Consider the following 13,411-nt stretch of genomic DNA (forward strand, 5'->3'; position numbering starts at 1 on the left):
TGGCAATGCCCAAACCTTACTCTCCGTCCTACGAACTCTCAACACAGTTGTTGTGCCATTCGCCAACAAAGAGGCTGAAATGTGTTCGTTCTGATGAAACAATAGTGATGGATCCTCAGGTCCATAACATAATTGTTGTTCGGAACTTGCAGATGCCATCTACTTCAAAACATTCACCCAAGATTCAATTTTTTTCATAACACCTCAACAATCTAACTAAATTGCAACTTAGGTGCGCAATATATACATATGAAATACCCAAATTACATAAAATCGCCCACCAAAAGGGGCACAATTACAAAAACTTAATCAATTGCTTCAATTGCTCCTACCCATTCAATGATATGCATATTAAATACCCAAATTACGGAAAATCGACCAACAAATTCAACAATTTCATCATAAACCCTAATTTTGCTAAATTAAATCCATATGAAATACACAAATTACAGATATTCGACCAAAAATTCCATCAATTTCATCATAACCCATAATTTCATCATAATCCCTAATTATATGCAACAAAACAACAAAAATATACCAAAAATCCATCAATTTAATAAAAAACCCTACTTTTACTAAATTACGGAAAATCTGCTCAAATTAAACATTAAAGGATGTATTTAGCCAAATTGAAGAATAATTACCGTAATATGGTTGCAAAATGGTGGAAAATCGCCGGATTTTGCTCGGATACGTCGGAAATCGCCCGATTTCGTCGCTTGGTTCTGCCTTCTGCCTTTCGTTTCTGGCTGGTTCTGCCTTCTGCCCGATTTAAAACTCAACGAACGACGCATAATAATTATGCGCCGCTAATTAACGACGCATAAGAGTTATGCGTCGCTAATGAAAGACGCACAATGGTTATGCGTCACTAACTAACGACGCATAAGCGTTTTGCGCCGATAAAGAAAGACGCATAAGAGTTATGCGTTTTTAACAAAAAAACGCACAATGGTTATGCATCACTAATTAACGACGCATAAGAGTTATGCGTCATTAGCTAACGACGCATAACCATTATGCGTCTTTCTGTTAGTGACGCATAACCATTATGCGTCACTCCCTGAGGTGGAATACAAGTAATGCTCTTCATTAAAATGGAATTCAACTAATGACCTTTACCAAAAAAAGAATTGATCCGTTGATTCTATGGAATTGCAGACTGTGCTACATCTCATACTGCCTTTTCAATGCATATATGACCAACAAAATTTAACTCTGACCAATTAAGTTCGTCACACAATGCAACAGCCCTAATATTATGGTTCAATCTGAAGAAAATGTTAGTATTTCAGAACCAGTCGCGAGTAAACCAAAGGGTGATTCAAAGATTAACAGACCAAGCTTTTGAAGTTAGAAATACATTCTAGTGAGCGCTCAAAATCACTGTTGTCCAAGGCCATCGTGAAACAGCAATAACCCGGAATTCCAGTCCAGGAAGCACTATTGATGCACAGACCAGTAGCCCTAAGCATGGCTTCCCGGACATTTGAGTCGTCAAGCTTAAATTCGTAAGTGCTTTCACCTTTCTTTATCTTGATGGTCTTGCCAAGGAGAGTTGATGGCTTTGCGATGATGGATACACCCGCTTGAGCTTCAAGAACCTCCCAGCCACAGGCTTCCAACCTCTGTACATGAAGAACACAAAAACATTAGTGTGAGGCAATGTTACTCCTACACATCAAATCATCAATTACTGAAAGGAAGGACACAATAGGAAAGACACATGCCCATATGATAGTACGGATAGAAAATCAAATCAAGCAGGATGTGTCAGCACACTTTAAATAACATCTATAACATGCATTCATTTACCTGTTTCAATTGTTTATATCTGCCTGCCAAGAATTCTGTGAGCTCATAAGTGGAATTCAGTAGATCCCCTGTTCTCTGATCTTTAAGATCCAATAATTTTTTAACAGTGTATTTGATAGTTCTATGAGGTTTGCTTAATCCTGCAAAGCTATGGAATGTTTCGATCAGAGAGGGCTGATTGATGAGCAGATACCCAAATTTTATCCCACCAGTCAGCATCTTAGAGAATAGACCCCCAAGAAGAGCTGTGCAAAAGTTTGGGTGAGCAGACGAAAGTTTCTCCAGGGTACCCGTCAAATTCCAACCCTCAAATGCCGAGTTAAACTCAACGCCAGAGAATGAAGTATCTAGAATAACCGTTGCTCCAAACTTAGCACATACCAATAATAATTTATTGATCTCTTCATTACTGTATAGCAAGCCAGTGGGACAGATAGTAGGACCAGAGATGTAAACCCAAGGTTTATTAATATTCTCGACTGCTCCAGCTAGTGTTTTTTCAGTTAGCTTGTATCCTACTTCTGGATTGGTTGGAATGTTTGCAATTTTTGCATTCAAAAATTTCGCAGCAGATAAATAGTTTCCATTTGAGCCAGTAGGAAAGCACATTGTCCCACCCTCCTGGATGCAGCAAAGTACCAACTTATTGAAAAGTGCCACGGTACTGTCCGCATAGATGAACTCAGAGTTGCTGTCTGATGGAAAGCCATAACTGGTGCTAATCATTTCTCTAATTCCACTTGTAATATCCGTTTCAGAATCTGAAACATTCTGTCTAGCAAAACTTTCGAAGATGGAAGCCTTGACTGGTGTTGTTATAGGCAAAAAAATTTGGTTGACATCCATATGCACTACAGGAAATTCATCAAATTCATTCACTGCCAACTCAGCATGATCAAGTCTGGAGATGGCAGAACTAGAGAAGCCATTGACCTCAAAAGCTCTTGTCTTCTCAACACTTCTCTGGACATGAGAGAATCAGATAAAGATATTTCGGTGTTAGACGTTTTTCACAATTACATTCCTACCTAAAAAAATAAGAAAGTTAGACACCCAAACTATCTATCTTTTAACAATTAATGTCCTGAGGTCCGATTTTCAGAGACAAAAATGATGTGGCATGCTGGAAATTGAGCTAACAAAAATAAAATAAAATAAAATAAAATGAGGCAACAATGTTAACTCATTTATATGACAAAATGTTAACTCATTAAAATGTTAATTTATGCCAAAAATAAAATGTTTACTGATTGATGTGAATTTTAAATTGTAGTATAATATTGCATCAAAATGACAACATCGTTTTTATGCCAACTCATTTTATAATTCTTTTGTTAAAATCCAACTCGGCTTCTAGACGTAGGATTTCCATTGCCAAAAACGAATAGCGAAAGGGCCAAAAGCTTAAGTTTAATAAGGGTATTTTCCGGTTCTAATACTCACTATTAAGAGTCCCTTTGATTCATCTATGAGTTATTTTACTAAAACAAGATCTATTATGTCTTCTTAATACAGACATTTATAAAATTTATGAAACATTAATTGCAAAATGCAAGACTCAAAATATTTTATTGTTGAGAGAGTCATGAAAACAAGTTCTCGAGGCCCATCTACTAGAATTTTAAAGATAACTTCGAAGTAACTTGAAGTATAGGTAGCACAAGCAAAATTTAAGCAGATCATTATAAGGCAACAGTGAGACACATACCTTATTGAATTCATGATAATTAGAAACATGACTCAAGACAAGTCCACTTACTCAATCAAAGGTCTAAAATAACTACAACCAAAATTAGATTGATAAAGAAAGAAGAGCGCACCCTCATTTTAGTTTCTTCAGAATTTAAATCATTATGTCGATCTTAATCATACTAGAAAGTAGGTTGCTTTGGTAATCTGTTTAGACTAAACTCCATAAATTGTCTATCTTTTCTCAATTTCTCAGTGGCACACCATCAAAGACATGAGCAATGACATTATGTAATATCAATACAGACTAACCTCAGGAAGTGAGTGCCGATCAGCAAGCTGGAAAGCTAGAAGCTCATGAAAAAGACAGCCATAATAGTACTGGCTGATAACTGAAGAGTTCCCTTGTAAGAGTTCAACAGTTTTGCATAATGCTTTAAACATTGCCTCCTCTTCTGATATGACAAAGGCCACTTCCAAATCCGAATAAACCTAGAATATAAAGAAAAGAATATTAGGGAGCATAAAACAGAGGATGAAATCATTAAGGTTCCAACTGCACTGAGCGATTCCATACCCATGGAATCAAAATGAATGGATATAGTAATGTGTATTTGCGAAAGAATTTCACATCCATTTTTTGCAGTTTGGATGACTATTTGAATCATCATTTCAAATTTTCAAGTTCATTTTTACATACTCATATAGGAAAAAATAATTCATAAATATATTGAAGCGGAATCTGAATAATATTGTGTAGGTATGTATATGTAAAAACAGATTGCGCGAGTGTTTGAGCCAAAACATTTTCAACCCACAGAGAGAGAGAGAGAGAGAGAGAGCAGAGATTTCAGATGATGAGGAAAAGCCAGAGCTGCTAGTCGAGGTGTGCACTGGGTAAACCCCCCCAAGCTAACCACACAGGAGAGGTAAACCACAGTAGGCAAACCTCCGGCAACATGCTCAACTTATAATGTGTTGGTGTGATATTGGGACTTGAACTTTACACCTTTAGGGGGCGTTTACTTTGAGTGATATGATAGATTGATAAAATATGGGATTGAGTATTTAAAGATACAGACAGCCAAACAAACTCAAATTTAATCCATCCATCAAAAAACACAGTTGATTAGCTTGGATTATTTTTTATCAATCCATCTTATCACTCAATGTAAACGACCCCTTAATCACAAGAATACCCACGCCACCATCAGGCCATTCCCAAGGGTCAAATAAGAAATGCTTGAGTGGGTATAGACTGGTGATTCCGATCCACACTGTCAAATCCCCAATCCAAAGCCCAAGCACAATACAGTATAATATTAGAAAAGCCTTAATGATTTTAGGCCATTATACCTGATTTTTCAGCAAGCCACATACAATAGCTACATGTGAAGGAAGAACATTCCCAGCAAGATATTTAAGGACACCATTGGAACTTGGAAGGCTCGATAGCTCAAAGTGGTCTGATATATCTACGAACAACCGACAACCAATTTCTCGCGTGATATCTGCAAGACGCTCAAATGCTGAACTGGTGACCGACTCAAATTGAGCCATCCCAGTGACTACCACCTCTGGCTTCAATTTTCTGATCAGCTCCACCATTGAATCTGACTGACGTGGCGCTTCAATGACTGCAACTCCTCCCACTGAATGTTTCCCACTTTCTGTCTTCTGCAAATGAGATTCAAGTTGTCAACAATAATTATGTACACTTTCTGTCTCCCACTGAATGTTTTCTGGAATTTAAAATAATTAAAAAAAACTCCCAAGGGTCCTAATTTCCAAGCCAAACTCCTAGGACAAGGGAAAAACACAGTAGATATTAGGTATATTGCTTGCTTCTCTTCAAATTGGTACAGTACATTTCTTCATTTCTTTTCATACAAAGCCAAAGCAAAGGAAAAATAAATAAATAAAACTTCATCATAATATTGATTACTATCCATCTTGTTGGTTTACAATAAGTGAAGAAAAGACCAACCTCCATAGTTGTTATTTTAAATATTGCTATTCAGGTATTTCTCTTAATAACAAAACTTTTAAGAAAGTTTGACATTGTCCCAAACTCCAGTGATGGCTATAAAGTGGACCCCTATTTCAGATGTGGAGAAGTAAGAAAAGAAAACAATTAAGAGGTGATAAAAGGGACCTCAACAGTATAAGCATTTACCATACCCCAACATTTAGTGATGTCAACCATTGTTTTGGTAGATTCCGAGACAATTGCTCATCAACAATGGCAAGGCGAGGAGACAACAGACGTAAAGAACTTTCTATCGCCACTGTCCTCGAAGGAAATACAACAACATTCTGTCCAGGAAAACGAGAAAAAGAATGCAAATTAGATGAGTCAGGCACTTGACCTTGTACAGATAACTATAAATTTCTATGAAAATCCAACAGTATTCGATATTCTTTCACATTTACAAAGATTACAGTGTATTTAGGAAGTTGATATAGCAATACACAGAAATAGAGTAAGCAGACTAGTCTGAGTTATTGTGTTGTATGCTTGTCTCTTGTGGCATATATTCCTTGATAATTTCTAAATCTAAATACAGAAAATACCTGAAAATGTCATAATCAACTGATTCATAATTATAAGTATTTTACCTATTTTGTCCTCAAATTCCCTTTCCGTGTTCAGTAGAAGAATACTAACATTTTATCGATTTAACTAATGTCAACAAGGTTGGTATTCTTTAAGCTAGACTTAGCAATATTAATAAGCACTTTCAACACTAGGTTATGTTTATGTTTATGGATTATGTTTGCGGCTTAGGTTGTGTACAGAGCTTTTCAGCTCTGTGCCCTTTTTGGGGTGCGTTTTCTTTTGATTTAGTGATTTATCATTCACTCTCATCTTGGTGCTACTACTATCATAAATTTCATTAAAGAAATACAAAAGGCAGAGACCACAAAAATCTAATGTGTTCACTTTGAAAACTGAAACTCATAAAAATGAATATAAAAAGGAATTGGAAGAGAAAATATTCTTACATCTGCAGTTAGTGGAATATGATGGTATGTTCTCATAAAACCAGAGATAAGATTACGGAATCGTCTACTTCCAGCTGGTGGTTCATATGGAAGAAAAGAATTCTTTTTCAGAACACTAGCAAGATAAGCTAGGAATGGAATTTTCTCATCAGCAACAGAGTCATCTTGAAATGACAAATCTAAACTGCTGCTGATGTCATGGAACCCATTTTTGAGAAACTCAAAAATCTCTTTCACCTGTTGCAGCAGATGTAATCAGTGCTCCACCTCTATTATCATTCTTCTGCTATGTGCTTGCTTGTATATATACAAGTACCAACAAAGAAGTCGTACCTGATTAGGTTGACGGAGCTGACAACTGTATACTGATAGAGCATGAGAAATACGACCGCCAGCCTTAGCATAGGCCCATGCTGTCCGGGCACAAATTGGCTGGTCTCCAGCTAGACCCATGAAGAACTCAAAACGGTGTGGGCTATTCTTTTCAATTTCAACCAAAGCTGAAATGTCTGTATCAGCAGCCTGCACCAAAAGATATCTAAGAAAGTACACTTTGGGATGTTATCAAACAAATATACGTGTAAATTGTAATAGAACCTGAAGAACTTTAGTCTGCCATAGCTGGTCAACACGCAAACCACGACGCTCAAACAAACGTCTGCAAACAGCTTGTCCTGGGCGGCCTCCCATATTAAAAATCATAATCCCAAGAGGTTTTATAACAGATATACCTTCTTCAACTGCACGAGCAATTAATCCTAAGCCAAACTGGTCTTCAACAAATCCCTAAAGACAGGGGAGAATCAATACAGTGATAGAAGCAGTCTGGTCCAGAAATAATCAACAAGGCAGAGGCAGAGGCAGAAAAGGCAAGTAACTTCTGCAGTTGAATGAACAGAGACACCATTGAATACTAATACCAGAGAGGATAAAAACTATCTCCGTATTAAGCCACCAGCAAGAAAATACAGACAGGTAGAAAGATGGACCAATTTTGATATTGTGAATGAAAATGCAATCAATAGAAAATTTGTTAGGTTGCAAAGAGTAAAGTTGTTCGAGATTTCGATGTCTACCAATAAATATCCAATTTGAATAAAATTTTTCTCAGTTCTTTTAAAAGATTATAACTCCATATGCCTCTCACAGAAACTTGAGTTCTGGGTTCTTTTCATCCATGTAAAAGGTTTTCTTTTTAACCAGATAGTTAGAACAAAAAAAGTATAAACCAAAACATCCAGTCCCAGACTGTTTCTTTCATTTGAAAATTTTGAATTAGGAAAAATCATACAGACATCAGCTATCAGTATAGTGGTTTGCCTTTCACTTTTCTTGCTTTAGATTTCGCTACCAGACTACCAGTATAGCTAAAGACTAATCACACTGCATATTAATTTCATATACATTTACTAAAGAAGACTTCATAGCTACATAAATAAACCGAGCAGCAAGCATATATACTTCAATATGAAAGAGTAGATGCTGTTTGCAACATACTAGATATGACTGAAGTCGAACTACCATCGAACCTGAAGTGCACAATAGTTGCTCAGCGAATGTAGGAATTCTTCACTGGCATTTTCAGTAACCATTTTGGACATTGCATCTGGATTAGGATTAAGTATCTGCAAAAGAAAATGACAAGAATGATCAGAACGCAAAAAAGTCTACCATGGCAATGTTATTGTAATCCCAATATAAACAAAAGTTTGGCTTGGCCTATGCACAAGAAAATAATTAGCTAATATTTGCAAAATGATTCATTAAATTGGTGATTATACCTGTGGTATGCACCCCACAATTCGCTCAAGTTCAATATGATTATCTCTGCAGTAAGACAGCAAATCAGATTCATGAAATTCAACTCTGTCAAGAAGAGTTTTATTCTCCTCGTCATAAATTGGGTTGCCTTTTTCATCCAAAGCATTCATATACAGATTTATCCAGGAAATCTTAACTGCTCTTGGATTAATATCAAGCCCGTAGACCTACAGTGTGTTAAAAACATTGTTCAGCACAGAGGGACATAATTCACAAGCAAGCATTGAACACTAGAAGCAAATAAAAAGCAGTAAAAATAAAGTGTAGGATTTAAGACATGGACCTTTAATGGTGAACACTTCTCAGCTATTGCTATGGATATCCATCCATTCCCACAGCCAAGCTCTGCTACTGTCCTGTCCTTAAAAATAGAATCCGGATGTCTATTGATCCCCTCATAAAAGGTGAATGACCAATCCTCTGGCATAAAGATACTGGGTATTACCATCATGGTGAGTTTCCTCCTCTTCAGGAAACCTGAGAACAATGACAGAGGGCTGTAAATGCAGCTAGCTTGTACGAAAATATACGAAACTTACCCAAAGCAGTGAAAGTGACGTGAAACTTCATTGATCGGTTGATTTACATGAAACAAATAGAACAAGAAAGCTCAACGCAGAGTACAAACAAGGTGGAGATACATATATGCTAGCCAATTTGAAATTTGTGATCACGGAAAGAGATAGAAACATGTCATTTACAAAATGTTCCTCAACGTTACTTGGAACTTTGAAATATCAAACAGCATATTGTGATATCCTTAGTGTTAAATGGAGATTTGAAATAGTCTGGATTCTCACAAACTACCAAAGAGATCTCAAATTACGCTCATTATGAGAAGCCACAATCCAGTTCCCCATGGTTGCGTCGACTAATTTAGCGTCGAAACACAATCAGAAACAGAAATAGCGAGTTAACCTTCATATTGTTCTAGATATATGTCCTGAATTTGAAAATGGTAGGTCTGCAGACAGGATAGGGAGGCTTCCTTGGAGTGGAATCGTTTGTGGAGCTCAGAGAGGAAAATCCGGGCATCGGTTCGAGTAGTCGGATCCTCGAGGCGCTCCAGTAGTGATCGGATGGCAGTGTAGGCTGCGTCACCTGAGTGTTGGCACTGCTTCAGGAAATCTTCCATCACAACTCCCATTGCTAATAAGAAAAAAAGCTCTACTGCTGCGTCGGAATGCTTGTGCTGTGTGTGCCGCCTTCAAAAAGATAATGGTAGAAAGCACGACATTCGAGAAAGAAAAGAACCCATGTTATTTTTATAGCATATCCAAATTTATATTTTTTTAATAATTATTTTCTACTAGTATATTTATTTTATCAAATTATATAAATAGAGTGAGTGATACACAAAAGATAAACTTGGATATATCTGGCAGTTAGAATTGGAAGCGACTATTGACAAAGATTTTATCGTTTCAACTTCTCAAATTCTCTCCGCGCTTTCTACAATTGATCCTATTTTCGCAAATTGCAATTCTTGAGTACTCCTATAATCGTCTCACTCTTTCCTTTTTATTTAATCACTAGTAGTAATGATAAGGGTAAAATAATTGCTCAAGATCAAAGCAATACACAATCAAAACATGAAATTTCCCCAAGAGTCAAACTCAAGTAAACAAATTTTGTTGTATTAAATGGTTATTTATAATTTGCAAACTATTTCCTTTATGACAAGCACAGCTACTGACTTTGGTGGACATTTAATTTTCAAACCATCTATTTCATACAAATGTTGCACCAAAAAATTTATAAACAATAATTGGAAAATTGCACGATTGACAAGAATTTACACGTTGCTCAGTGCATGGTCGATAAATGTGACTGCTAATGAGCGATGTCGTTCTTGGTAAACTATCGAGTACTTTTGCGCTCCAATTCAGATATTAAGAGGAACATTGATCAATATGATCAGCTGCGTCTATTTTTACAAAGATGATAAAGTGAATGACAAATCCTTTTCCTATTTAAATCAAATCCTCCAACACATTTACAGTAAGAGATCAGAAAGGCTATGACCAAGGCACCGAAAAACTATTCTTGTATTTCTCAAGTGGGAGCTTGTGCATCTCAAACCTGCTATTATTGTTGGTAGTTGAATCTTCGCCGTTGGCTTCTGCAGCTTTGAGCTCGTCCAAAGTTCTTCTAGCGTAGACGGTGAAAGCAACTGTAGTGATGATTGCAACTATGAAGGAGAAGACATTGTAAATGATCTCCACTGGAGTGAGATGATAGTTCCTATATTGGACATCTGCCAGCGTCCTTATAAGCCGACCACTGCAGAAAACAACCGTGCAGAGAAGATTGAGATGATTGCCATGGTCCTTGCGCAAGAACGACACATATAAATAAAAATAGTTATACCACAACTGAGAGAAAAAGGAAAACCTGTAGATGTAGATGAATGCCTCGGGAATCATGCCTGCTACTGAACCCCATAGGTACGGCCAGAATCGCATACTTGTGACCACAACTGCGTAATTGAATATCGTGTAGGGGAAAGGTGAGACCCTAAATAGTGCAACGACTTTAAACTGATGGAACCAACTTCCTTCTCCAGCCAACCTTATCATAGCAGCTTTTTGGGGCCATCTTTTCAACCATTGCTGCGGATGCATCAAGAAACAAATACTTTACTAAATGACATACATGGAAGAGAAAGCTAAAAATAATTCTTAGTTGCAGAAAGAGAAAGTTTCTGCCTTACATGAATTCTATCGCGAAAGATTAAACCAATTAAATATGGCAGGACCATCCCAATCGTTGTTCCCACCATAATTATGACGAAACCCAGTCCATATCCAAAAATCATCCCGGCTAGCCACATGGATGGACCAGAAGGAATTAGGAAAACAGGGAACAAAGCCAAAGAAGCTACAATTACAAGCGCCAGTAAGGGACGACCAAATGCAGTGGCTTCCCATTGCAAGAGTGGGAAAAGAACCTAACCAGAAACAAAGAGTTGCAGGTAAGATAATAAGCATGGAAGTCATAAGATTCTGTAAATTATTAGTTGGCGTTAAATGAGATTGGACAAAGTAAAACTGTCTGGACATACAAGTGCAAATTTATTCCAACAGATAATAGCCAACAATAGTGCAATTCCATCAAGGAAATTCAGAAGCACCGTCACTTATCAACTTTTGAAGCTTCCGAACAGAAATGTCTGCAGTTGGAAGCTTCCCCTCTAGCATTAATCTTTTGAAGTGCAGAGAAGTTGTGAACAGAGTAATTTTCTAATCAGAAAAAGGGGTGATAGTGTAAAGGTGGAAGATGAAAAAGAACGAGGAATGGAATATATTAACTGAACTCCTCAAATGATGCCAACAGCGAGAAGCTGTATTCAACAATATTTTTGAATGCATGATATTGCACACCTACGTACTCCATTATATACTAAAAGGAAACCCTGAACCTAACGAAAGCCGATGCACAAATAAGCAGACTGGCTCTATAAGAAACTAAATAACTCCAGCCAACAAAAACTCCTCAGCCTTTGTAATCCACCACAGCCCTTGCTCCTCTCATATAAGTCTGCCACAGCGTTGTCCGCTAACACACACAAAGAGAGAACAGGGAAAAAAATGAAAAAAAGTTTCACATGTGACAAAGCCAATGAACAGATGCAACTCATCTTTGAATTAGTTAATTGCTATTATGCATCGGAGAATTTCAAATCTTTAGATCAAATTTTCATTTAATTAGAAAATACTCTTAACTCTGCTTTCAGTTTAAGAAGTAAACACTGAAAGATATTTCACCAGAATGTGTAGAAATTGAAGTACCTTTTCCACAAGAAACGGCACTCCATACTTAACGAACACAAGGAGCAAAATCATGGTAAGTGAAAACCATATTATGGCCCTGATCCACCATGCAAAAGATCTTTTTCTTGGCGGGGTTTGAGATACTGTATATGTTTCATGCGTCCTTAATTCATCGGGAACAACCAATCTCACATACTCACTGTCTTCCTTCCCTTGAGCTTTACTCTCATTCTGTTTTATTTTCTCTGGCTCCTCAGTCAAATCTGGCATCTTCATTGAGAAACCAGAATCTGCCAAAGACAACAAAATAAGCACCAATGTAATTGCATTATCATCGCTGTAATCTTTAATACCAGTGCATCCATGCAGTATACCAACGCCTTAAAATATTTTTTTTAATAAAAAAGTGAAGATGCAATTTTTCTGGCAATTTTTTAATTTAGCTAGCCCCAAATTATTTTTGTGCGATTATAGATGGTTTCCAGCAACATATAGTCATATGCAACAACAACATATATTCTCCAAAAAGAAACATTCTGCTTCAATAAATAAAACCTTCATATTCCCATCAATAATTAAATCTCCAGCTATCTCCTCATTCATAAACTCTGTGCACAATTTTAAGCATAACCACCACAATTGAAAAAGCAACAATCTGCACCTACTTTAGTTGCTTCTTAACAAAATCAGATTTTTTCCACCCATAAATTAAACCAGAAAAATTCAGTAATCTAAATGCACATGCTGGACAGCTGCATAAAAACATAACGAATCAAAATAAAGGGTGTCGATATCATCATAAAAACAACAGAAAGTTCAAATTTAACAAACAGGAGAGAGATAAAGAGAGAACACGAGAAATTTAAAGTCAACTGATATTTACGATTCAAAGTAGAAAACACTTAAGCATAACGATCCAAGAGAAACAAAATTAAAAGGAAACGCAGCACATAATTTAAGAATTTGAAATTTTGAAAACAGACCTACCTGAATAAGAAGAGCCACTACTGGGATAACTGGACTCCGATTAATTTAAATTTTTTTCCACCTTTTCCAGGTGAGATCGTTTTCTTTCAAATTCTGTTTTGGTTGGAGATGATGATGACCCAAAAAACACGTTAGATGGTGAAGGAGTTAGTTGAATTTGTTGCTATAGAGAAAAAGTAATTTGAAAACGCTCGAGAAATTGTAGTTGTAGGCTGTGTAGTCTGTAGGCGTAGGCGTAGGTGGTGAGCAATCGCATGGTGTGCTTTTGCTTCACAATTACTCTTCCTTATTCAAAAAATTTTCACCGAAAGACTCTC

General features: G+C 36.8%; 2 protein-coding genes across 2 annotated transcripts; both read right to left on the reverse strand.

Moving 5' to 3' along the window:
- Positions 1-1,187: 1,187 nt before the first annotated feature.
- LOC121741889 (methionine S-methyltransferase-like) lies at positions 1,188-9,563 on the reverse strand. The gene is made up of 12 exons (XM_042134825.1): positions 9,253-9,563; positions 8,618-8,811; positions 8,295-8,501; positions 8,043-8,138; positions 7,111-7,299; positions 6,847-7,035; positions 6,514-6,750; positions 5,689-5,823; positions 4,864-5,184; positions 3,820-3,999; positions 1,819-2,781; positions 1,188-1,631 (listed from the first exon to the last, which is right to left on the reverse strand). Exons 1-12 carry the CDS (start codon positions 9,479-9,481, stop codon positions 1,335-1,337), a joined length of 3,237 nt encoding a protein of 1,078 aa, XP_041990759.1. The 5' UTR covers positions 9,482-9,563; the 3' UTR covers positions 1,188-1,334.
- Positions 9,564-10,218: 655 nt separating this feature from the next.
- LOC121742540 (transmembrane protein 64-like) lies at positions 10,219-13,411 on the reverse strand. Its single transcript, XM_042135702.1, has 5 exons — positions 13,095-13,411; positions 12,126-12,397; positions 11,048-11,284; positions 10,729-10,946; positions 10,219-10,617 (listed from the first exon to the last, which is right to left on the reverse strand). Exons 2-5 carry the CDS (start codon positions 12,381-12,383, stop codon positions 10,353-10,355), a joined length of 978 nt encoding a protein of 325 aa, XP_041991636.1. The 5' UTR covers positions 12,384-12,397; positions 13,095-13,411; the 3' UTR covers positions 10,219-10,352.

Source organism: Salvia splendens, chromosome 7 (assembly GCF_004379255.2).
Source record: "Salvia splendens isolate huo1 chromosome 7, SspV2, whole genome shotgun sequence".
NCBI lineage: Eukaryota > Viridiplantae > Streptophyta > Magnoliopsida > Lamiales > Lamiaceae > Salvia > Salvia splendens.